The 25,106-nt window shown below is 36.2% G+C and overlaps 1 protein-coding gene across 1 annotated transcript in view; it reads left to right on the top strand.

The window, feature by feature from the left end:
* The window catches only part of LOC115215709 (nuclear pore complex protein Nup133), a 56,159-nt gene that overhangs the window by 19,540 nt on the left and 11,513 nt on the right, over positions 1-25,106 (top strand). The window contains exons 16-30 of the mRNA XM_029785002.2: positions 601-675; positions 872-1,067; positions 2,092-2,204; positions 2,490-2,617; positions 5,307-5,403; positions 6,541-6,660; positions 7,033-7,176; positions 8,449-8,662; positions 9,940-10,073; positions 13,308-13,347; positions 15,261-15,373; positions 16,636-16,695; positions 19,158-19,224; positions 20,587-20,648; positions 22,789-22,845. Of these exons, the coding sequence (XP_029640862.1) occupies positions 601-675; positions 872-1,067; positions 2,092-2,204; positions 2,490-2,617; positions 5,307-5,403; positions 6,541-6,660; positions 7,033-7,176; positions 8,449-8,662; positions 9,940-10,073; positions 13,308-13,347; positions 15,261-15,373; positions 16,636-16,695; positions 19,158-19,224; positions 20,587-20,648; positions 22,789-22,845 (1,620 nt within the window). The remainder of the gene's footprint in view (positions 1-600; positions 676-871; positions 1,068-2,091; positions 2,205-2,489; positions 2,618-5,306; positions 5,404-6,540; positions 6,661-7,032; positions 7,177-8,448; positions 8,663-9,939; positions 10,074-13,307; positions 13,348-15,260; positions 15,374-16,635; positions 16,696-19,157; positions 19,225-20,586; positions 20,649-22,788; positions 22,846-25,106) is intronic.

Below are 25,106 nucleotides of genomic sequence, written 5' to 3'. Positions count from 1 at the left end.
GTATTATGTATTTCAGTTATTTTTCTTCTCCACTATCTCCAAGAAAGTATTAACATATTTAACCCTTTTGCATTTAGACCAGCTACAACCGGCCCAAATATTCTACATGGTTTATCTTCAAACCAGCTAGATCTGGCCTCTCACACCTACCCTACAATGTCATTTTAAAAATAAACAATCATATCATTAAAATCTTGAAACTGAGATAATGGATGATCATGTAAAAAGCACCAACTGATCATGGCCATTGACAGCCTCCTCTGGCCTCTGTGACAGTGGCACGTAAAAGGCACCCACTACACTCATGGAGTGGTTGGTGTTAGGAAGGGCATCCAACTGTAGAAACATTGCCAGATCAGACTGGAGCCTGGTGCAGCCTCCTGGCTTCCCAGACCCCGGTCGAACCGTCCACCCCATGCTAGCATAGAAAACTGATGTTAAACGATGATGATCAATATTAATAAGTAATTACATTTGAAAGAGTAATGTGAATGCTAAAAGGTTAAGTGACTTTTCTTCTCCATTTCTCAAAGAAATTTTATGAAATATTATCAGTCAAATACAAATTTTTAATTTGAATGTATTCTTTTCATTTTACAGGAGTCTACAACTGGTGATAATTCATTGCAGAGTATCTTCACAGCTGCATTTGTTGCATATTGCCATAAAAAAATAGTAAGCCTTCATATCTTAACAATTATTTATTACTCTACAGTTCATTTGCTTTTATTTTAAAATTCAGTTTTGTTTCAGGATGATGTAAATAGTTCTTTAAATCCTATAATTCAGATTGATAAAGCTCTACCTAAAATTCTTGTGATTACATGTATTTGGGATTTCAAAATGATTGTATATTTGCATTTTTTGTCAGAAAAAAACTGAAGAACTTTTAACAAGAGCTTTTCCTTCATACATGAATCAAGAATTTGAAATGGAGACCAATGAAACTAAAGTGTTGCCAGTTAAAACTTCCGAACTGGATACTATTATTGCTCAAACCAGCTTGTCCATTGTTGATGACTATCCGTCTTCTGACCCACGATGGGCTGAATCTTCTAAAGGATCAGGTTTGTTGTTTCTCTGTATCAGCTGTTCTCAATGTAGGGGTCTTTTGATCTCTGGGAATCTACAAAGATAATATAGCAGGGTCCATGATTTGAGTTCAAAATTTGTTGGGTAGATAGGCCTTTCAAAAGCCTGCAGTCTTTGGAAAATTCATAGCATTGAAATGGTTAGAAACTACTGTTCTATACAATTGTGGTTGTTTAACTCCATGGTGATATATATATATATATATATATATATATATATACATACATATATATATATCACCAAGGAGTTAAACAACCACAGTTGTATAGAACAGCAGTTTCTAACCATTTCAATGCTATGAATTTTCCAATGTATTTGTGTATCTGTATTTGTTCCCCCCACCATTGTCTGACATCTGATGTTGGTGTATTTACGTCCCCGTAACTTAGCGGTTTGGCAAAAGAGACACTAGGCTTATAATTTTTAAGTCCTGGGGTTGATTTGTTTGACTGAAAGCAGTGCTCCAGCATGACCGCAGTCAAATGACTGAAACAAGTGAAAGAAGATAATTAGGTCATACTGAAATGCCTTTAATCATACTTTTGTTCGGCCAGTGTGATGACCTGGGATTATCCAACAACAACATACCTTTCCAATAGACATCTCTTATATATGTAATTGAATATTAGCTGATAATTACTTCCAGAAGAGTCATTGCTGTGATCATTTAATGTCATTTTTCCATACTGGCAAGGGTTGGCCAGTTTGACAGGAGCTGGCAAGCCAGAGGGCTATACCGGGTTCTAGTCCATTTGTTTTGGTATGGTTTTTATGGCTGGATGTCCTTTCTAAAACCAACCACTTTACAGAGTGTACTGGGTACTTTTTATGTTGTGTCAGCATGGGTGCTGTTTACATGGCTCCAGCACAGGTGCTTTTTTTATGTGGTGCCAGCACCTGCAGGGTTACTGATAAATTAGTATTTTGATATCAATTTTAAGTCATAATTATCCTGTGTATTAATTCCTAATTTATTTTCTTTTATATTTATATTTTCAGTTCAAGATTTTGGCTATAAAAGCTCCAACCTGATATTGAAGCAATTAGAGAAAAAATTAAACTTGCATGAACTGTTCAATAAATTTTTGAGACACTTTAACCTGACAGACAAGGTAAGTTGGTGTTATATGGGCCCAAAATATGAGATGACCATATAGTTTTAGAAATTGTTTCTAATTAAGGTACAAGGTCAGCAGCTTTTAGAGTAAGAGGTTAGATGATAACATCAACACCAATATTTAACTAGCAGGTTGAATGACTACATAGTCTCTTTAGGACATATTATTTCCTGTAGATTAGTTAGTTTTTTTTGTTTCCTTTTTTCATTTTTTTTTTTTATAAAATGCTTTATTATTTTGCTTGAGTTTGACTTTGCAATGTCATTTACTAATTTCCAGTTAAATTCTATTCCTGTACGAGATGTGATGATGGACACTACCATGTTTCTTTGTGAGAATGGAGAAAAACTTGCTGCAATGATAGCTTTACGAAGCAGTGAACAAGATTATAAATTCTTAGACGAAATGTGAGTTAACATTATTAGCTACTTTCTTGAGAAAGATGAATTGCAAAATGTTGAAAGATTGATTAATCAAACCTAAAATAAAGATTTATTTCAGTTATTTCAATATGCTTTTACCAACCAAGCTGGAGTAACTTGTGTATACACAACACACACACATACACATAGGTGCAGGAGTGGCTGTGTGGTAAGAAGCTTGCTTTCTAACCACATAGTTCCAGGTTCAGTCCCACTGCATGGCACCTTGGGCAACTATCTTCTACTATAGCCTCAGGCTAACCAGAACCTTGTGACTGGATTTTGTAGACAGAAACTGAAAGAAGCCCATCATATGTATGTGTGTGTGTATATATATATATATATATATATATATATATATACACACACACACACACACATATGCATATATATGTATTTGTCTCTATTTGTCCCCCCACCATTGCTTGAAAACCGATGTTGGTGTGTTTATGTCTCTGTGACTTAGAGGTTTGGCAATAGAAACTGATAGTCTTACAAAGAATAAGTCATGGAGTCAATTTGCTTGACTAAAGTATATGCACATGCATGTGTGTGCAGATGTGCATTTGCACATGTGTGAGTATGCACATGCAAAACAAGCATTGGGGGTTGGTAAACGTTGGGGATTGGGAAATGGCTGTTCTGCTCATGAGGTTCGTTGGTAGTGGTGACCTTGGTGCAAGCAGTGCAGGGTAGCAGCTGGTACTAAGGTGGTATATCTGGGTTGTCAGCAGTCAGAGGTGTGAAATTTGCCAGAAGAGCATACCTCTGCTGACAGCAATACGATAAATCGTATTTTTTATTGATAGATACTACGGGTTGTTGGAGGAAGTGGAGTTTTCGTGGAAGCAGAGTGGTAGTTGGGGCACTGGGTGAATATAGTGGCGCTCTCTTGACAATAGTCCACTTGATGCTGGGTATTTTATTTTAGAGATCGTGGAGTCTCCAGAGGAAATGTAACAGGGAAGTAGAGTTCTCTCTTTCCCTGGATCTGAACGAGTGCAAATGCTGGGACTATTTTCCCATGAAGTCATTAGCTGTCATACCCGTATAATGCCTAGTAATGCCATCGGATGGTGCAAGGGTGGCTCTGTATACTATGGCCCTTGATAGGTAAGATCCTTCCAGAGGGCACATAGTAGGGTTACAGCAGTTGCATGTTAAGGTTGGGTGGTGTGGGTGCATATTTACGTCTGTTGATGCATACAATGTTAGATGTGATTTTTTTCTAAGCAGGAGTAGCTCATCTTGACATGGGGGTAGAAGAGTTTGTAATAGTTATGGCCTCTGGGGAAGTGTTTCTTGTTTAGCAACAGGAAGCCCCGAGCTACATTGCTGGAAACTTTTTGGTTGAAGTGGGGTTATACCATATAATTTTTCTTCTAATCCTTTTGGGATGAAAATATGGTGTTTGGGGGTTGTCCACATATGTGAGCTTCTCAGTAAACCTGCTCCTAGCCAAAGCATGAAAGGCATCCGACCTCAACAAATTCCACATGCAGGCATGGAAAAGTTGATGTTAAACAACAACGATGATGATGCATTTCTGACTTTATTTTTTTACTCTTTTCTTAATGATCTCTCTCTCTCACTCTCACATTCACACACTCTCTCTCACTATATATATATATACACACACACACACACACATATATATAAAAGGGCAGGTATGACTGTGCGGTTGAGAAGTTTGCTTTCCAGCTATGTGATCATGGGTTCAGTCTCACTGCATGGTACCTTGGGCAAATGTCTTGTAATGTTCTGGGGCAACCAAAGTGTTGTAGGTGGATTTGGGAGACGCCCATCACACACACACTCACACGACATAGGTTTGGATGTGTAATTTAAAAGCTTAGTTCCCAACTATGCAACTACATGGTCTTGGATTCAGTTCCACTGTGTAGCATTTTTGTCAAGTGTCTTCTACTATAGCTTCAGGTCAACCAAATCCTTGAGTGGATTTGGTAGATAGAAACTGGAATAAGCCCATTATATATATATATATATATATATAATGGGCTTATTCCAGTTATATATGTGGAGGCGCAATGGCCTAGTGGTTAGGGCAGCGGACTCGCGGTTGTAGGATCGCAGTTTCGATTCCCAGACCGGGCGTTGTGAGTGTTTATTTGGGCGAAAACACCTAAAATCTCCACGAGGCTCCGGCAGGGGGTCGTGATCCCTGCTGTACTCTTTCACCACTCTTTCTCCCACTCATTCTTCTGTTGGCCTGCTCGCTTAGCCAGCGGGGTGGCGTCATTCGAAGGCTAAAACAATGCGGACGCATTGTGACCAGCGATGTTTAACAACATCTGATGGTCTGGTCGGTCACGTGATCACGTGATATATATATATATATATATATATATATATATATATATATATATATATTATAGATATAGATATATATGTATGTACACTTGTCTTGACATCATGAGGTGGTTGTAAAGAAGTATCACTGTCATACAAGCAGTGTTGTTTGTTTCCAATCTTCCATGTAAGTATGTCCATGGGGAGATATTATCTTGCTTTGAAACAGGAGAGGGTTTGGAACATGAAAGGCATCCAGCCTCAACAAATTCCATCTGACACATGCAAACATGGAAAAGGGGATGTTAAATGACGATGATGATGATGCATTTCTGAATTTTTTTTTTTTTCTCTTTCCTTAAAGATCTTTACTTGCTACATTAATCAAACGAGTGATTGACCGAAAAGGCGAAACACATCATTCAATTAACCTCACCCATTTTGATTTATTCTATCGCGAGGTAAAATACAAAATACCATTTTACTTTTATTTTAAAAATTGTGAAGAATTATTTTGTCAGAGATGTTTATGAATGTGATGTGACCATATCTTGGACAGACTGATTCTTTTTGAAAGAAAAAGGGTGACTGAAATAACTGTAATTTAGTTTGCTATGGCTCAGATGTTTTTGAAGTTGAAAATTATGAAGAGGTTCAGAAAAAAGTTGAAGTTGATTTTGAGACAGTGTGAAAAAAGGAAGGCGTGGAAACAATTTTTGTTACCTTGTGGCACCTCAGGCAAGTGTCTTCTACTATAGCCCTGGGCTGACCAAATCCCTGTTAGTGGACTTGTTAGCTAGAAACCAAACCCATTTTGTGTGTGTATATATATATATATATATATTCAAATATGAATTAGAAACAGTGCTAGTGTTATAAATATTATTGACCACACACACTCAAGGTATTCTTATGTATGCATTGTTGTGGCATACCAGCAAATGGTTTTTACATTACTAGTCTACATTCGTAGACTGGTAATTCGGTTTGGCTCTGGTTTGGTTCACATATGTGATGTTAATAAGCCACAAAAATGGCAAAACAATGATGTACATCCTTCCTGAATGGGACTTGGGGTGAGCTATCTCATGTGCCTATGCCTTTCAGGCATTTTAGCACCTGGTACTTTGAGAGAGTCATCTTCGCTGCACTAAATTGCAGCCTACTGGCGAACAAGACCAGCTTGTACATTGAGTATGTGTGGTTAATAATGTTTATATATATATATATAAATATATATATATAATGTGTGTGTGTTGGTGTCTCTTCGTCTTGACATTATGTAATTGTTGTAGATGAATATCACTGTCTTACCAGCTGAATCAATTTCAAAACATCTGTGAAAATCTGTCCAGCTATGAGGAAATATTACCTTACTTGGAAGCAGGACAGGTAGGTCACCTGTTTGTAGAAAAGGTGCCTCAGTAAACTCTGTCTGACTCATGCAAGGATGGATAAGTGAATGTTAGAATGATGAGATGGTGACTATATTATATTTTATGAAACTGTATATAACTTGGTATTGAGTTATTTTATTTTTTCTAACTCTTGTGTATTACTAAAATATAATATTGGTTTACATTCTTGCATCCTACCAGGTTTCTTCTGTTCATGATATCTTTAATGAGTGCTTGGAATATGAACATGATCATTTAACAGCAGATATGGACCCTAAACACATAGTGAATCTTGTGATCACTATAAATGACCTAATATTGGTAAGTCAGCTATAAAAACAGGTATTTTATGTTTTGTTTCTTTTGTTGAAATTGTATTTGGTAAAAAGAAAATGATTTGATGGTAGAAAATGATAAATTATGTAACAAGAATAATACATTACATAAGAATGAAGAATCACTTCATCAAAATCTCTGAATTACAAGATAATGCATGATTAATTCAAAACAATATAAATAAAGAAACATTACATTTGACAGAATAATCTGAATACTAAAGGGTTAAATATTTATCTCTTGCTGGATGGAGTACTTCTTTTGTTGATCCTCTCTCCCCCTGACTTTAGAAATCTTTTATAGGAATTGTCAACAAGCTATTTTTGTTTTTTGATCCTTCATTTGTTTCCTTCACAGTATGTACTACAACAAACCTTACGGTATCGTTCAAATAAGCAAGACTATTACAGACGTTTTGTTGATATTATCATTGAGACAGAGTATATCCCATGGACATGTTCTGTGAACAGGCAAGGAATGAGGGCTTTGCTTAAAAAGCAGGTAATACCTTTAGTCAGATACTTGATTTTCTTTTTTTATTGCTTTATCTTGTAATATTGGTACATTGTAATTTATAAAATAATTTTCTCTGAAATTATTGAAGCTTTTAAAAATTACTTCAGATAAAACGAATTGGATATTGTAACTTTTCTATGAGAAATCTTATCTGGAAACTGGGTTAATTTTTCTTTTTGGAATGATGCTATTTCATTATTGTTCCCTCTTGTAATATTTTTATGGTTTGGGCATTAAAAAAAAATTATTAAAAAGACCTTATGAATCCTAATTAGAGGCAATGCTTCTTAAGAGGCTTGGGTCTGCAGTGGTAGCAGCAGGCCTATTATTTTGTTGCAGAACCTTTGCTCCCCTAACTGGAACTGTATGTTTGTTTGATGGTGAAGCCTGGAGAATCATTTTTATTTTGAATTCTTTTAGGATATGGAAAAAACATGGGTTTCTTCATTTACAATATGATGAACCTTGGTATCAAACTTTAGCAATTTAAAGTGGCTAAATCTGGCCCAAATATATCTTGCCTGTTTTTTGTTTCATCTAACCAGATTCAGCCCCTCTTACCTTCCAAATCATATCATAAAATCTCAAAGCTGCAAGATAATGCATTACCCATTCAAAACAATGTGAATAAGTAGTAAGCATTGTATTTGATAAAGGGTTAAATAATATCAAGTTTTAAACATCTGGTATTAACTCTAGCGGTTCTGGTCCACAATATTTTGTGTCTTGAACTCACTAAAGAATATTTTGTGAGTCTAACTAGTTATTTAATGCCATATCATCTTAACCATTTTCAGAATACCTTTCTATCCATTTATCATCATCATTTAACCACTATTTTCCATGCTGGCATGGCTTGGACAGTTTAACCAGAGTTGGTAAGGCCAGGGGCTGCACCAGGCTCCATTCTATGTTCTGGCGTGGTTTCTATGGCTGGATGTCCTTCCTAATGCCAACCACTTCACAGAATATACTGGGTGCTTTTTATGTGGGATCAGCACCAGTATCAATTCTGCTATGGCAGACAAGTCTTCTTGCGTACAGCATAAGCGAGGCATCCCATTTATGTAAAAGAATAAATGCATATCTTAAAAATCTTTTTAGACCTTTAAAAATTATTGTAAATTTTATTATAACTTTCTCTACTACCTTTTCTAAATTTTTTTTCTAATCAATAATTGACTATTTTGTGGTGTTGGTACCAGTGTCAAAAATCAACACTTACCTAATATTGATTTAATGTCTTTCTTCCGTCAGTGTTCAATGACTATGGAACAAGGTATTGTTAATGCTCAAGACCATCATTATCAGACCACTCTTTTTAATCAGTTGACTGATTTGGCAGATATTCTTCTCGATGGCTATACTTCTCAACTAATATCTCTAGAAAAGTATGACAAGACAAGCTCGCGTTATACTCAACTATGTAAAATGTATGAAGAAGACCGAGCTCTTCTTACATCTATGCTTAGTAAGTATTTTTAGTTTTTTTATATTAACTTCTTACCATTGCTCCCATCATCATCATTAATATGAATATTACTGCTTGCATTAAGGCGGTGAGATGGTAGAATCATTAGCATGCCAGGTAAAATGCTTAGCAGCATTTCATCTGTCCTTACGTTCTGAGTTCAAATTCTGCTGATGCCGACTTTGCCTTTCCCTTACGGGGTTGATAAAACAAGTACCAGTTGAGTACTGGAGTCAGTGTAATCAATTTATCTCCTCCCCCAAAATTACTGGCCTTTGTCCAAAATTTGAAATCAATATTGCTGCTTCCATTAATATGCTAAGTAATTGAGTTGGTTGTTGTTTTGTCCCAGGTTGGCTTTCATTGAATGTGATCAAATGCTTTCCAGTTCCGACTGCCCTGTTATTTTTTTGAATTTCTTTTCTTTAGGAATATATTACCTAGAAAGTACATTGACAATTTTTTTTTTAGGGCAGTAGGGTATAATTTGAGGGAAGTTTGGTTCTATTTCAAGTAGGTTTAAGACTGAATAGCTGTTCTATTTTTGCAGAAATGCCTGTACTCTAAATTATTTGAGTTGTAGTTCGTTTCATGTTGGAGATTGACTCTAGTGCCCATTATTCCTGGATGGTCAATAAAATAACTATCTAGAATAATTCTCTCTTTAAGTGACACCATTCCTCTTTAAAAATTAGCTTAGTGACTATATTTTACCAAAGTAGTTGGTACTGTTAGCCATTGTTAAGAATTGGAATTAGAAATGAAACGGTATCTAAAAATAGTTCTAAATGCTCCACAACCAAACATGTAAATGACCATAAGTAGATCTTCTAAGACAATTTCTCCGTGGGGAACTGATATCATCATCATCATCCAGGTTTTGTCCCCATTAATGAGGGTGGCTGGATCTACCTCAATGCTATAGCAACTGAGGTGGGCAGGTGCAGCCCACCCCAACCTTTGGGCTGGCTGCTGTCCATTCTTCCTTGCTGTCATGAGGCTTTTTTTTTTCATCAGCTGCATTGCTTTTTAAATGATGATGATGGTGATAATGATAATGCCTTTCCATGCTTACATAGTTTGGACAGGTTTACAAAACTAGTTCCCTTTGCCCTCTATCTTCAGTTGTTTGACAAATCTCTACTCCTTCCCACCTCTGTCTTTTTCTCTTAATATTCTCACTTATCAAAACTCATCTGCTTTATTGCTTATTTCAGAATTAAAAAAAATTTTTTTTTTTTTTGGTAATTTCATATCTCTCCTGTTCCACATTTTAGTGAATCACCAAGAATATGCAAAAGCTGCATCTCTGGCTGAAAAATATTATGACTTCAATACTTTGGCTAAAGTCTGCGACATTACAGATGATACTGAAAGACTTGAAAAATATTGTATGCTTTTTGTACATAAAGTAGGTTCCTTTTTTTCTTCTTTCTTAATTTTATACTATTTTTATCATACTCTCGTGGATGGGATAATAACTATTACAAATATTAACATTTGAATATTACTGGAATAAAGTTATTTGACAGGGTGTGTAGCTTGGGGATCAGGGATTCTTCTCCACCTTGGAAGGTCATGGCTCTGGTACAGCTGACATGAGATTCTTTCCTGCAACATTCAACATTCTAATCACTAGGCAGACTCTTCAGGCTGAGCCACTTGGTAGGAGATCTAGGGGTAGACCAAGAATGAAATGATTGGATAATATACATAACCTCAGTTGGTCACACTTGAGAATCCATCCAGAAAGTCTAATGACGGTTGCTTCTGATAGAATCCTATGGAAGGAAGGGTCTGAAGACTATACTGCCAGAGCAGATGAGTTGTTGGACTGCTTTCCAGCTGGATGTTTTGCTTACTGATAATCACTTGAAGGTATTTATCAAATATCTGCTATACTAGTCTGCTGTATTGCACTTGCTCTTAGATGCACACGCTATTGCTGTAATCGTCATTAGACGTAGCTTCTCTTTTTCTATACATTTTCCCATCTGTCCCAATCCTTTGTCATCACTTCCATTGGATCTAACTTTCTAAGGTTTCATAAATGAGTCTGTTGTTATTCTTCAATTTGCTTGGTCCTCAATTATGACTCAGTACTGTGAGTAGTGTCAGATTTATTGTAAAATTTGTGTTGATTCGGACTTAACCCTTTAGTATGTAACCTTTTAGCATTTAAACTGGCCATATCTGGCCCAAATATTTTACCTATTTTATGTTCAAACTGGCCTGATCCGGCCTCTCACACCTGCCTTACAATGTCATAAAAATAAACAGTCATGTTGCAGAAATCTCAAGGCTATGAGATAATGTATGATTAATTCATGATTAATTCAAAACAATGTGAATGGATAAACATATTTGACAGAACAAGCTGAATGCTGAAACTATCCATACCTGGTGCAAATATTCTACCTGTTTAATGTTAAAACTGGCCAATTCCTGCCTGTCACACCTGCCCTACACTGGCATTCTAAAATTAAATAATCACTATATTCAGTGTCTGATTCACAAACTTCCCATACCTTGGTCCCCCATTTAGTGTGTTTGGCAGGCATGTACTGCTGAAAATGTACTCTGCCCTTATAGCCTATCATGGCTTCATCTACACTGAGATTTTTCCCAGGTAGATACTCAGTTTTATAACTATTAAGGAGTAAATCAATTCCAGGACATACTTTGTACAGGGGATCGTAGTTTGGGTTGTTTTTGCCGGGGGCATTAGCAGAATCAGTTAAATATAAATACTGAGATATTACAGGTGTTTGAACTGAGTCAGGTGTGAAATGGAGCCTGTTGAGTGTCGAGCAGTGATCCGGTTTTTGTATTTGAAAGGACGCACACCATGGGAAACTTTTGATGAAATGAAAGTAACTTATGGTGATGATGCCCCATCATATGACCTTGTAAAACGCTGGCATCGTGAATTCAAACTTGGTCGGAACTCTGTGGAAACAGCTCCCAGATCTGGTCGCCCCCCTTCTGCCATTGATGAAGCATTTGTCCGTCAAGTTGAGGCTGCCATTTTGGAAGATTGACGCATAACTATTCGCCAAATAGCCCATGAAGTCAAGATTAGTACCGGGTCTGTGGAAACTATCATTCATGACCATTTACATATGCAAAAGGTGTCTGCCAGATGGATTCCCAGGTTGCTCACACCTTTCCAGAAGCAAGAATGCGTCGAATGCTCGAGGATAAATTTGGAGATGTGCCAAGAAGATGAGTCAAAATATTTCAAAAGACTGGTTACACAGGATGAAACCTGGGTCCATCACTATGATCCAGAGACCAAAGCCCAGTCAATGCAATGGAAGTGCTGTGACTCGCCTCCTCCAAAGAAGGCAAGGGTTCAGCCCTCCGCTGGCAAGGTCACGCTCACAGTCTTCTGGGACCAGGACGGAGTAGTGATGACAGATTTTCTGGCAAAGGGTACCACAATTACAGGAGCCTATTATGCTTCACTTTTGAGGAAATTAAGAGAAGCTATCAAAATCAAGAGGCGGGGCAAGATCAGCAAAGGCATCCTCCTCCTGCAGGACAACGCTCCGGTCCACAACTCGCGTGTCGCCAGATCAAAAGCACAGGAATGCGGCTATGAACTTCTCCCCCATCCCCCTACTCTCCTGATCTTGCACCCTCTGATTTTCACCTCTTCCCACCCATGAAGTTGTTTTTGAAAGGAAAGCGTTTACCAGATGATGCAGCCTTGATTTCTGAAGTCACGTCGTGGTTGGAGGACCAAGCTGGGGTCTTCTACAAAAACGGTATCCAGAGCTGCATCAAACGATGGGAGAAATGCGTAACTCTGGGTGGTTCCTATGTAGAAAAAGACTAATACCTGTGCCGAGTTTTGTTGCTCTACTACTATGGGAAGTGGGTCAGGGGCATTACTTATTGAACGCCCCTCGTAGTCCAATGGTTGAACATCATGAGGTAAAGTGTGTTGTGGACCAGTGTTTTCCGTGAAATCAGGAATAGTGATTGGTGTTGTTATCTTTGACCATGTTTACGATATCATTTTTATCACTTTCGTTCTCAAAATCTTCCTTGTGCAATGAATATTCACTAATATTGATATCAGATTCGTCCGAAGACAAAATACTCTTGTTTCATTTATATTTTCTATATCGTCAAGAGTAAAACCTTAAAAGTCGGAATCACTCCTTGCTGATGCCATTTCATTAAAAACTAAGGTACAGACTTCTCTTCAAACGTTGAAAAAAACGTATTTATACTTGAATAAAGGCGTGAAAGGCTTCATCTCACTTTATCTCAAAGCTACAAGAATTCAGTAATGTGATTTATTTATTTTTTTAGCGATTTCGTAGAGCAGTTGGATACAGCCGGATTTGGCTGGTTTGAACACTTACTAAACACCATGCCATGGCAGATCTCCATTTTAATACTTTTTTTGTACTGGCTAAAAGGTGTTAGCCATTTAGTGAAAATGTGGAAAAAATTTTTTGAATAAAATGAACAGTTAAAATGATATTCATTTGCAACGTTTTATTTTGGAGAAATTATTATTTTTTCATAAAGGTTCTTTTAAAAAAATTTATTTAAACATTTAGAATCTTGTTAAAATATCATTTATAGCTTAAACATTGTTGTTATTTATATTTTTCTTTTATTATTTCAGGGTTTCCGTGAAAGCATGTATAATTACTATTTAAATATGGGTAAGTTTATTGATGATTTACAACATCTAAAATACTTAATTACTTATCATCACTCTTAAATGCTTAAGTTTTGAGTGATAGATTTGTCCTGATATTGAATATTTTTTTTATTATTTAAAAGAAATATATATATATATATATATATGTGTGTGTTATTCATGCATACACAGACATGCATACACAGACATGCACACACAAGTCTTCTGCACAGTTTTTGTCTATCAATTTATTCTCACTTACTTTCATATCCCTCAATAGTATAAACCCAATTTAGTTGTTGGGAGGGTTGGGGTTGTCTTGTGAGAACCTGGTGACCTCACCACTGCTGGTGCTATGAAAGAAAGCACCCAGTACACTCTGTGAAGTGGGTGCCATTAGGAAGGGCATCCAGCTGTAAAAGCCATACCAAAGCAGACTTTGAAGTTGACATAGCCCTCTCACTTTGTTTTCAAACCACGTTGTTCTGGGCTCAAGTCTCACTGTGTGGCACTTTGGGCAAATCCAAATGTCTTTTACTACAGCTCTGTGCTGGCCAAAGTCTTGAGTGGATTTAGTAGATGGAAACTGAAAAAGCCCATTAAATATATATGCACTGCCTTAAAGGGTTATGTTTGAAGAAATCATGCCCAGGTCTTATTTTTTGTAAGCCTAGTAATTATTCTATTGGTTTCTTTTGCGAAATTGCTAAGTTACAGAGACATAAATACAACAGCATTGGTTGTCAAGCGATGGCGAGGACACACACACACACACACACACATATATATATATATATGTGTGTGTAACTTGTAAACACCAGTCGCGTTTTTTTTCCCTCTTTCGCCCACATCGGGATCTTTCTTCCTTCTCTTATGTTTCCGACGAAGAGCTCCGCTCGAAACGTCATACCTTCCTTCTTCCATTTTCCTGAGCGCCTAATAATAATAATACTGTAATTGTTCCACGTGTTGTTGTTTTTTCTGTTTTCCCGTTTGGATTAACCTTATATATATATATATATATATATATATATATATATATACACACACACACACACACCACACACACACACACACGCATATATACGACAGGCTTCCTTCAGTTTCCGTCTACCAAATCCACTCACAAGGCTTTGGTCAGCCTGAGGCTATAGTAGAAGACACTTACCCAAGGTGCAACACAGTGTGACTGAACCTGGAACCATATGGTTGGGAAGCTAGCTTCTTAGCACATGTAAATATATTGCCATTAAAACATGTACATTTGGTTCTATCAATTTGAGTAGCTACCATATGCTCTTTTCAGCACAATCTTCGTTTTTGTACACTACATCTGATTCCTCTTCTATCCAGTATTTTTCTTTTATCTTTTAGTTGTTTCACTCATTTGACTGTTGCCATGCTGGGGCACCACCTCGAATTTTTAGTTGAATGAATTAACCCCTGTACTGTTTTTCTTTTTAACCTTGGTACTTATTTTATCTCTCTTTTACTGAACCTATAAGTTACAGAGATATAAACACACCAGTATCAAGCAGTGGTGATGGACAAACACGCACACAACAGGCTTCTTTCAGTTTCCATCTAAATCCACTCACAAGCCTTTGGTCGATTCAAAGCTATAGTAGAAGACATTTACCCAAGCAACTGTCTTCTACTATAGTTTCGGACTGTAGCACTGGTTATCAAGCAGTGGTGGTAGACAAACAAACAAACACACACACACACACACACACACACACAAGCTTCTTTCAGTTTCCATCTACTAAATCCACTCAAGGCTTTGGTCTGTCCGAAGCTATAGTAGAAGACAGTTACCCAAGGTGCCACACAACTATTTTAAATATATTTGTTTGTTTAATGGTTTGAAAATAAGCAATGTAAATTCAATTTTTAAATGTGTGACTAATCATTTTTCACAAAATGTGTTTCCAGGTAAAAGAGGGAAGTTATTGACAATGCCTATGACAGTCGAACTAAGTCTTGTTTTGAGCAAATGTAAATCTATCAGCTGGCTTATGGATATAGAAACACAGGATTATTTTTCTGTAAGTTCAGTTGTTTTATTTACCTCTTGAAAAATTATGTGATGCTTGTTGTCCATTTTATCTCTCTCACCACTTTGGCTAAAATATACATACGTGTGACCAGCACATAGGCAGTCCAGCGGCACTGGCAACGACCTTGCTTGAATGAAAAACATTTGAGTGAGGTCGTTGCCAGTGCTGCTGGACTGGCTCCTGTGCTGGTGGCACATAAAAAACACCACTTGAGCATGGCCATTGCCAGTACTGCCTGACTGGCTCTCGTGCCAGTGGCACATAAAAGTACCCACTACACTCTTGGAGTGGTTGGCATTAGGAAGGGCATCAGATTGGAGCCTGGTGCAGCCATCTGGTTTGCCAGTCCTCAGTCAAATCGTCCAACCCATGCTGGCATGGAAAGCGGACGTTAAATGATGATGATGATGGTGTGCAAGTGTGGCTATGTGGTGAGAAGTTTGCTTCCCAGCTACATGATTCTGCCTTCAATCTCACTATGTGGAACTTGGGCAAGTATCTTCTGTTGTAGCTTTGAGCAGAGTGAATTTGGTTGACAGAAACTGAAAGAAGCTTGTCGTGTGTGTGTGTGTGTGTATCAGCATCATCATTTAATGTCCTTGCTGGCATGGGTTTGACCAGGGCTGGTAAGCTGAGGGGCTGCACCAGACTCCAGTCTGATTTGGCATGATTTCTACAACTAGATGCCCTTCTTAATGCCAACCACTCTGAGAGGGTAATGGGTACTTTTATGTGCCATAGACACTGGTGCCAGTTGCATGACACCAGTATCTGATACAACACACACATACTAATAACAAAGGATGGATTGTGGCACACTCACTACAGCTGTTTCAGACATGTTTTTTTTTATTGATGAATAAAATTATTATATCAAGTTGTTTTCATCAGGTGAATATATGTATAAATTAGACATTTCAAAGCAAATGCCATTTTGTGACTCTGACCAAAATTCAGTCGGAGAATGTATGGTTTGAGCAATATTTTTACAACCGGAAACTTTTCCTCCCATATACTTTGTACATGGATACAATACCCTTACAATTGTGAGGTTTGAACACTCAAAGTTACTAAGGGTGTTTTTTTTGTTTTTTTTTTACTTGTGTGTATCGTGTTTAGTTGGTTTGTCTCCAGTCATGTCTTCTTTCACATCTTTTATCACTGATATATCATTAAGACTCATTTGTTTATGCAAATTCTTGTTTAATTCATTTTAACTCTGTTTAATTTCAAACATTATTTTATTACAGGCTTATGAAACTCTGATTAATCTGGCAATGGAAGAAAAGAAATTTGTTGCTCGCAAAAAGGTAAATCAATGCATTTTTCTAAGCTGATATTTTTTTTTAATCATGATCATTATTTAGTGTCCAGGTTCTGTTCTAGCATGGGCTGGATAGTTTGGTAGGATCTACAAGAAAGGGTGTAAGTGATTAGTTGATGCTTGAAAGAGACAGAAATAGTGTTGACGAAGTGTCTGGTTTACTCTTTTACTCTTTTACTTGTTTCAGTCATTTGACTGTGACCATGCTGGAGCACTGCCTTTAGTCGAACAAATCGGCCCCAGGACTTATTCTATCGGTCTCTTTTGCCGAACTGCTAGGTTACGGGGACGTAAACACACCACCATCAGTTGTCAAGCGATGTTGGGTGGGGACAAACACAGACACACAAACATATAGACACACACACACATATATATACATATATACAATGGGCTTCTTTCTGTTTCCGTCTACCAAATCCACTCACAAGGCTTTGGTCGGCACAAGGCTTTGGTCGGCCCAAGGCCATAGCAGAAGACACTTGCCCAAGGTGCCACGTAGTGGGACTGAACCCGGAACCATGTGGTTGGTAAGCAAGCTACTTATCACACAGCCACTCCTACGCCTAAGTTTACATCCCTGTAGAGGTTTGGCAATAAAAGACTGATAGAATAAGTACCTGGTTTTAAAAATATGTATGGGGGTTGATTTGTTAGGTCAAAAAAAATGTCCCTTCAGGGTAATAGCTCTGTATGGTTGCAGTTCAGTGACTGACACAAGTAAAAGATGTAAAGATAATTCGCAATCCAATAATTATTTAGAATTAGCTGGAACAGAGTAATACAATTTGTTTTAGAATAATGCATCTATGTTAATGACTTTTTTTTTTTAAATCTTCTTTTATTACACTTTTGTTTCTAGTTTCATATAATTTTCAGATTTTGCATTACTTATTAAACACACTAAAAAGACAACCATCTTTATATTTGCGCTGTAGCTGCCATAATATTGAGACATTAAGTCAATTGTTTACAGAAGTATACCAATTTAATTTTTGTTAAATACTTAAGAACTGAGGGACAAATAATATATTTTTGCTTTGTGTGCATGTGTGTAGTATTAATAAAATATACACGTGTTCTGATAAATTCACTGATAGAATTACACAACTACTTTTTGAAACAGTATATGACCTTGTCAGTTGACCTCCTTGGTATTTAGCACAGATTTCGTCTATGAACTTTACATGGTATAATTCTTTACTATTTTTCTTGATTTATAAAACTCCTCTCTTCTGTTCAAGTGATTAACTATCTTCCTTTGTTTTTCTTACTCTCTTGCAATGTAATACTTTCTGCATTTATAGTTGTGTATGTTGCCTATGAAAGAAAATCCTTTTCAAAGTCAGATTTATTCTGTTGCTTTGACTGTAGCCAATTATTGAATTTCTCTACTTATTCTTTTAGCACTGATTATGTCCCCTAATTAGCAGAACTAATATTTCCCAATCAGCTCATCATCATCAAAAGAGTTTGCTCAGATAGGTTTTACATAAAGGAGATTTGAAACAAAATTCTTTAAATTGGGCTGGTTTAAATGTATTTAAACATCAGCTACACTTCTCAGAAGGCACAACAGAATTTTGAATGAATTAATTTAATAAATATGACCCATTGTTGATTTCCTGTGGAATAAATCTTTGAAGCAAGAGAAATATGAGATCAGAAGTATTGTTGAATTTGTGAGCAACTTGCAGATCTCTCAGTCTAAATGTACTGTTCAAGAAATCTCCCTATTCCTTTTTCTTTATTGAGAATATTATTAATTCTTTTGATACTAACTTGATAATGATGATATCTATATATATATATATATAAATTAAATACTGTCTCAACTGCAGATTTAGATTTTTATTCAGTTGGGCAGCTGTTTGCAATATCATTGAATATTTTATTCACTTTTTCCTTTATCAGAGAAAATACAATTGGCTATTGATGTGACTGGATGCTAGCATGTGCCATTGAAATGGCCTAATAAAGGACAAGAATGCATCTACTGCTTTCACTGGCTGCTGCTGAGATGAATTTTTTGTCTCTATATGTTATTGTGTTTTTAACACCCAAATCATTAAGAGATGTTATCTCAGGACAAATACAAGGGGGTGCTGAAAAGTTTCTGGCTTTAAGAGTATTGCAAAAGGCCTAGTTGGAGGACCAACATTCTGAGCTCTTTTACAGGGAAAAGAAAAACTGAAGTTTGTGAGTCTGAGAGGGGACTAAGTTGAATAAAATCATAACTAACTGATCCTCCTCTATTTTCTTTTACCCAAAACTAGGAACTTTTCAGCACCCCTTGTACTGCTGTAACTGGCCTACAGACAGTCTATATACATTATGATATATATATATATGGGTGTGCTTGAATTTACAGTCACTTTAGTTCTACAATTATTATTATTATTGTTTATGAGAATGAATTTCTGATGTTTTTCTCTTCTGTTATTGTAGACACTACTATCCATGGCTAAACTTTGTCTTTTGTGTACTGATAATGCAGATCCTAATCTTATATCTGGTGTGTATTCTTGTTTGTTCATTTAGAACCTATTTGTAACATGAATTTAATGAAATTGTTTAGTTTTTGCTTTTAATTTTTTGAAATATTAATTTGATAGAAATACTTCTATACAGAATTTGTGTATTCTATTTAGCTTGTTTTCTGATTAAATAGGAATTTATTCTAGAAAAAAAAATGTATTAAAAATTTCTGTTCTTAAATATTTTGTTCTTCAGAAAACTATAAAAATGACAAAATGCATTACAAAAAAAATTTTTTTTTTAATCATAATTATTTCTTGAAATAGGCATCTTCATCATCATCATCATCATCTGATGTCTGTTTTCCATTCTGGTGAAGGTTGGACAGTTTGACAGGAGCTGGCCAACTGGAGAGGCTGCACCAGGCTCCAATTGTCTGTTTTGGCATGGTTTCCATGGCTGGATGCTTTTTACATAGCACTGGCACTGGTGCTTTTTACACGGCACGGAAACGGGTGCTTTTACATGTGGCACTGGCACTTTTCCCGTGGAATGGAAATGGGTGTTTTGTACATGGCACAGGTATAAGTGGTTTCATGTGGCATGGATACGGATGCTTTTATTTGGCACAGGCACAGGGGCATTTTATGTGCAAGCAGCACCAGGCAGAAATTTTGTGGAGATGGACTAAGTCAAATATTTTGACCTTGGTACTTTGATGGTACTTATTTTACTAACCAGGAAGGATGAAAGGCAGTATCAATATCTGGGATTTGAACTCAGAACGCAAAGCATTATAACTAAATACTGACATTCTATTTTGTCCAACACTCTAATGATGTAGATTGTAACAATCCCTTCTACTCTAGGCACAAGGCCTGAAATTCGGAAGGAGGAGGCTAGTTGGTTATATTTACCCCAGTACTCGACTGGTACTTATTTTATTGACCCTGAAAGGATGAAAGGCAAAGCCAACCTTGGCAGAATTTGAACTTAGAACATAAAAGACAAATAAAATGCTGCTAAGTAGTGCTGTCTGGTGTGCTAGCAATTCTGCCAGCTTACCACCTTGCATTCAGAGTTGACCCTGCTGGTACTTTTGCTGAAGGGATTACATTTTATACCCTATTATTAACACTATACAGTGACTGACAACAATACACAATTTTTGATGATCCATTTTATCTCGCTGTCAATAGATACCATGATTGCAATACAGATCAATACTCCAGACAGCAAAAAGCTACTATAGTCATCATTGTTTTTTTTAAAGACTTTGCCAGTGTATGTAGGCAGACTCTTGTTAAAGAGCATCAAGTCTAGTTATTTCATTCTAAAACTGTCAAAGATACTATTTCATATTCATCTTAGTGTAATTATTTGATTAACTATATTGCAGAAATTAATGCTGAACAAGCTCTAATCACACATCAAGAACTGATTCCACAGGAAGTGTTTCAGGTAAATATGTTTTTGCCATCTTTTCTGCCAAGTTGACATAGTATGTAGCGTAAACATTCAAACATCGTCACTATCTTTCCAAATCCTGCTGCATTTCCCATGGAATTTTTGGTCTTATTCTTACAAAGTCATCCTGATGTACAAGTCAACTATACCTTTTTTTTGTTGGGTGTAAATTTTGGTCTGAAAAATTCAACAATGATAATTTAATGTTAGTGGTACTATTTTAATTTTGTGACTTGTATGTGTGTATGTACTGTCCCTACTTTAATGAGTTCAAACTGAGTGCATATATATATATATATATATATATAGGTTAGAGTTAGTGGTTGGAATAACTGTCTAAGGGATAAGAATATCTATTTTTACTACCAGTATAATTTACCTATGTTTACCCTGGGCATACATAGGCAAGCATGTTATGCTCGTAGGATATAGGCAATGAACAAAGAACAAGAATTTATCAGGAATCAAATTTAAATTAAACAGAAAATGGAGAAATCAACAACAATTGACTAACATCAATTATTATTTTTTTGATACAAAACTTTATCCCATCTAACAGCCATTTCTGCTTCCAATGTCCTACAGTGTTGCCATTGAAAATTCTGAGAATAATGCTTATCATATTTTGTAACACATCCAATCTGGACCATGGAGCTTCATCAGAATGAAGACAAATACATAAAAAGAAAAGAGGAAGAACCTCGAGAAGGAATGAAGGCTTAATATGTTTAAATCATACCATTTTGCAGTGTAACAGTTCAGGACGTTGAGTAAATGACAAAACTAGAAATATTAATTGGTGGGTTAATCTTTCTTTAGGGATAAAAGGGATATGCTAATAGGTCTAGAAAAAAAGGAAGTGATAGTGCCTTAACATCTAGAAGTAATCATAATAGTTCTTAAGATTATGTTAATAGTACTAATTAATATTTTATCCAAATAAAATGCCTATCAATTAATTAGATTTATTTACTTGCTGATATATTGTAAAGACCAACCACCTATTGTTTGTAATGGGATTGACCAAAGTCCAGCTCTCAATATAATTAGTCGGTTAAATTTAAAAACAAAGGGCAGGCTATTAAGACTGTTATATGGATAGATGTAAATAAAAAATAAAAGTATGGCGAAGTAATATATGTTATAAATGACCCAAGGCCACTTAGGACATTATTAGTAAAACAACCAAACGTGTAAAACAAGCACCATGTGAAGGAAAGAACATTGCCTGCAGTGTTGTTAAAACCAGAGAGGTCCCTATTTAGACCATTGCAGGTTAAGGTGGTTGGTGGGGTGGGGAAGATTGGACAAAAGCTATAAAACAAGAGTGAGAAATTAGTAGATAAAGAAAGGAAGTTAATATATCTTTATATATAAAAGTGAAGTTGTGTGTCTGTCTCCTACGATTTAGATTCCTAACTACTCCCACATTTTGCGGTGCAGTGTAACCAAAAGCAGATATCTTATAGTCGTGATTCATATCGAGCCCTTCTGGGTATTAGCATGAGTCTACGATTTAAAAAAAAATTTTCCATCATTTTTCCCCGTTTTTAATGCATTGTTTTGCTATTATATAAGGGAAGTAACTCTCTAAAAATGTATTATTAAATCTCAGAACGTAAAAAGCTACAGTAACCCCCCCCCCCTTTGAGGTTAGCCATATTGAGATGGCTATTATACTTTACATCTCTAAAAATGCTTATATAGTTATTTCCCTTACAAATCTGAGCAACGCCGGGCGATACTGCTAGTATTTATATGAAGAAAAAGTGATGACAAAGGAATAAACGATTATCTTATGAACTTTGTGAGCTTACAGCTATTTTTGCCTATAAGATGCAGTGGACTCATAGTTGAGTGCCTGAATAACACCTTAATGTGAACTTATTTGGGAAAGAATTACATTTGTGCCTATATAGGGAACATCATCAACATGTATATTGAGTTCTACATGTGGTTTATTTGTCTCATAATGCTTAAACGATATATATATATATATATATATATATATATATATATATATATACATACATATACTTTGATTTTTTTTTAAAAAGTAATTATGTTTGTATTTGATATTAGATGATTTTTCTTGTTTTTGTTCTATCAATATTTTTTTCCTGTTCCATTCTAGAGTACTTGCATTGATCCTAACAATATGAGAGTTCTACTGCCTCATGAAATGATTCAGGTCAGTTCTGATTGAATTCTTTTACTTGTCTCTGCTAGAGTCTGTGACCATTATAGGTCCATGGCTTAGTGGTTAGCTTGTCAGCCTCACAATCACGAAGTAGTGAGTTTGATTCCCAGACCGAATTGTGTGTTGTGTTCTTGGGCAATACACTTTATTTCCTGTTGCTCCAATTCACTCAACTGTAAAAATGAGTTACAATGTCACTGGTGCCAAGCTCTATTGGCGTTTGCCTTTCCCTTGGATAACGTCAGTGGTGTGGAAAGGAGAGGCTGGTATGCATGGACAACTGCTGGCCTTACATAAAACAACCTTGCCCGAACTTGTAAATTGGAGGGTAACTTTCTAGGTACAATCCCATGGTCATTCGTGACCAAAGGGGTCTTTACCCTTTTACCTTTTACTTGTCTCTGTCAGAGCCTGTGACCATAATAGGGCATCATCATTAAAAAAGTGATGCTTACAGCACCAAGGTTTCCCAAGTGGTCACCCATCTATTACTAATTATGCTCAACATTGCTTAACTTCAGTAATTAAACAAGAACCAGTGCATTGTTTTAGCTATTCTATTTTTAATTTCTATTTTTAATCTGTTTATTCAATGTTGTATCTCTATGGAAGGGGGAAAACCATAGCCATTAGGTTCTGTTGATGAATTGTAAAATTCTTTGACCTACTGTATGTTCTGACATACATGTCAGTGTTGTGTATATTGTAAATCATGTTGTGCACACGGCATCACTCTCTTTATAAATCCTGCTACATTTTACATGGAATTTTTTTGGCCCTCCAAAGTCATTTTGCTGTACAAGTTGACCTATCCTTTTTGGCAGTAAATTTTGGCCTGAAAAATTCGACTTGTATGCTAGAAAATACAGTAATAGGACCTTGCTGTGGAAAACAAGTTGGTATTTAAATTGATTTTATTTTCCTGATTTCTACAACTTATCAGACAACTAGTAAATATTTTTAATGAAAAAACCTGTTAGATTGGTTGGTAATTCTTTGCTCGTGAGGAATCGTCAGCCTTAGCTCTTCATACCATATCTGAATTTATTAATTCTATGCCTCCCTTTTGTTCTTATGACTTATATCTAATATAATAAATGTGAAAACTAATTGCTGTGTGTCACACTTAGACCCCCTGTCTCACTATTCAATGACACTCCTACTATTCCTCATGATGGGGTGAGAGTAATAGTAGGCATAGAGACGGTGAAGGAGGTGGTGAAGACAGTGAGAGAGAGACAGAAATTTAGGGAGAGTTGATGATGTTTTTTTCAAAGTAGTAGTGTTGATGGTGGCAGTGGGAGTAATAATAAAAGAGAGAAAGAATGGGTATGTGAGAGAAAGAGAGCTGATGTACAACTTTGTTTAACCATGTCTCTGACAGAAATTTTTGTTTTATTTTTGCTTTCTTTAATACATATATATGTACACACACACACACATATAAAATAAATTTCTTTGTTTCTTTCTCTCTCTCTTTTTGTCTGTCTGTCTTCGCCACCACACTCACCATCTTTATGCCTACTATTACTCTCACCCCAGCACGAGGAAGTGTCATTGAATAGTGAGAAAGAGGGTCAAAGTGTGACATACTGACACACAGAAATTAGTTTTCGCATTTATTATATTAGACATTATATTATATTATATTAAGGCGGCAAGCTGGCAAAATCATTGGCATGCCAGGCGAAATGCTTAGTGGTATTTCATCTGCCATTAGGTTTTGAGTTCCAATTCTGCTAAGTCGACATTGCTTTTCATCCTTTCAGGGTTGATAAACTTAGTATCCTTCCCCCCAAATTTAAGGCCTTATGCTTCCAGTAGAAAGGATTTATTAAATCAGATATGGGCACACTGATTTTAAATCTGGTGCTACTCCATTATTCTTACATACTTAAACTACCTCTGCATGTGTGTGTGTGTTATGTAAGATAAGCAGAGTTACACATTTGGACTAAAGCTTTTGCACTCAATTCACTAATCAAAATGAGTACAGTCAACTATAAGGTCATTAGGTCTTGATATGTAATCCTATTTACCTTGCATATGACAAACACGTATCATACTCTACACATTTCTAACACAAGTGGGGTGTTGAACACATATGCTTTTATGCCACAAAATAAACACACACTATAACTAGAAGGCTTAGAGAAAATCTTTACAAAATCGTGTTTTCTATAGAGCAACAGTAATTCATTGCGTTATATTTTAAAGCCTATAGTTGACACCTGTATTTTAGAGCAAAATGC

Source organism: Octopus sinensis, linkage group LG9, assembly GCF_006345805.1.
Source record: "Octopus sinensis linkage group LG9, ASM634580v1, whole genome shotgun sequence".
NCBI classification, from domain to species: domain Eukaryota; kingdom Metazoa; phylum Mollusca; class Cephalopoda; order Octopoda; family Octopodidae; genus Octopus; species Octopus sinensis.
The sequence above is the reverse complement of the archived record's forward strand: the minus strand, read 5'-3'. Positions and strand labels throughout refer to the sequence as shown.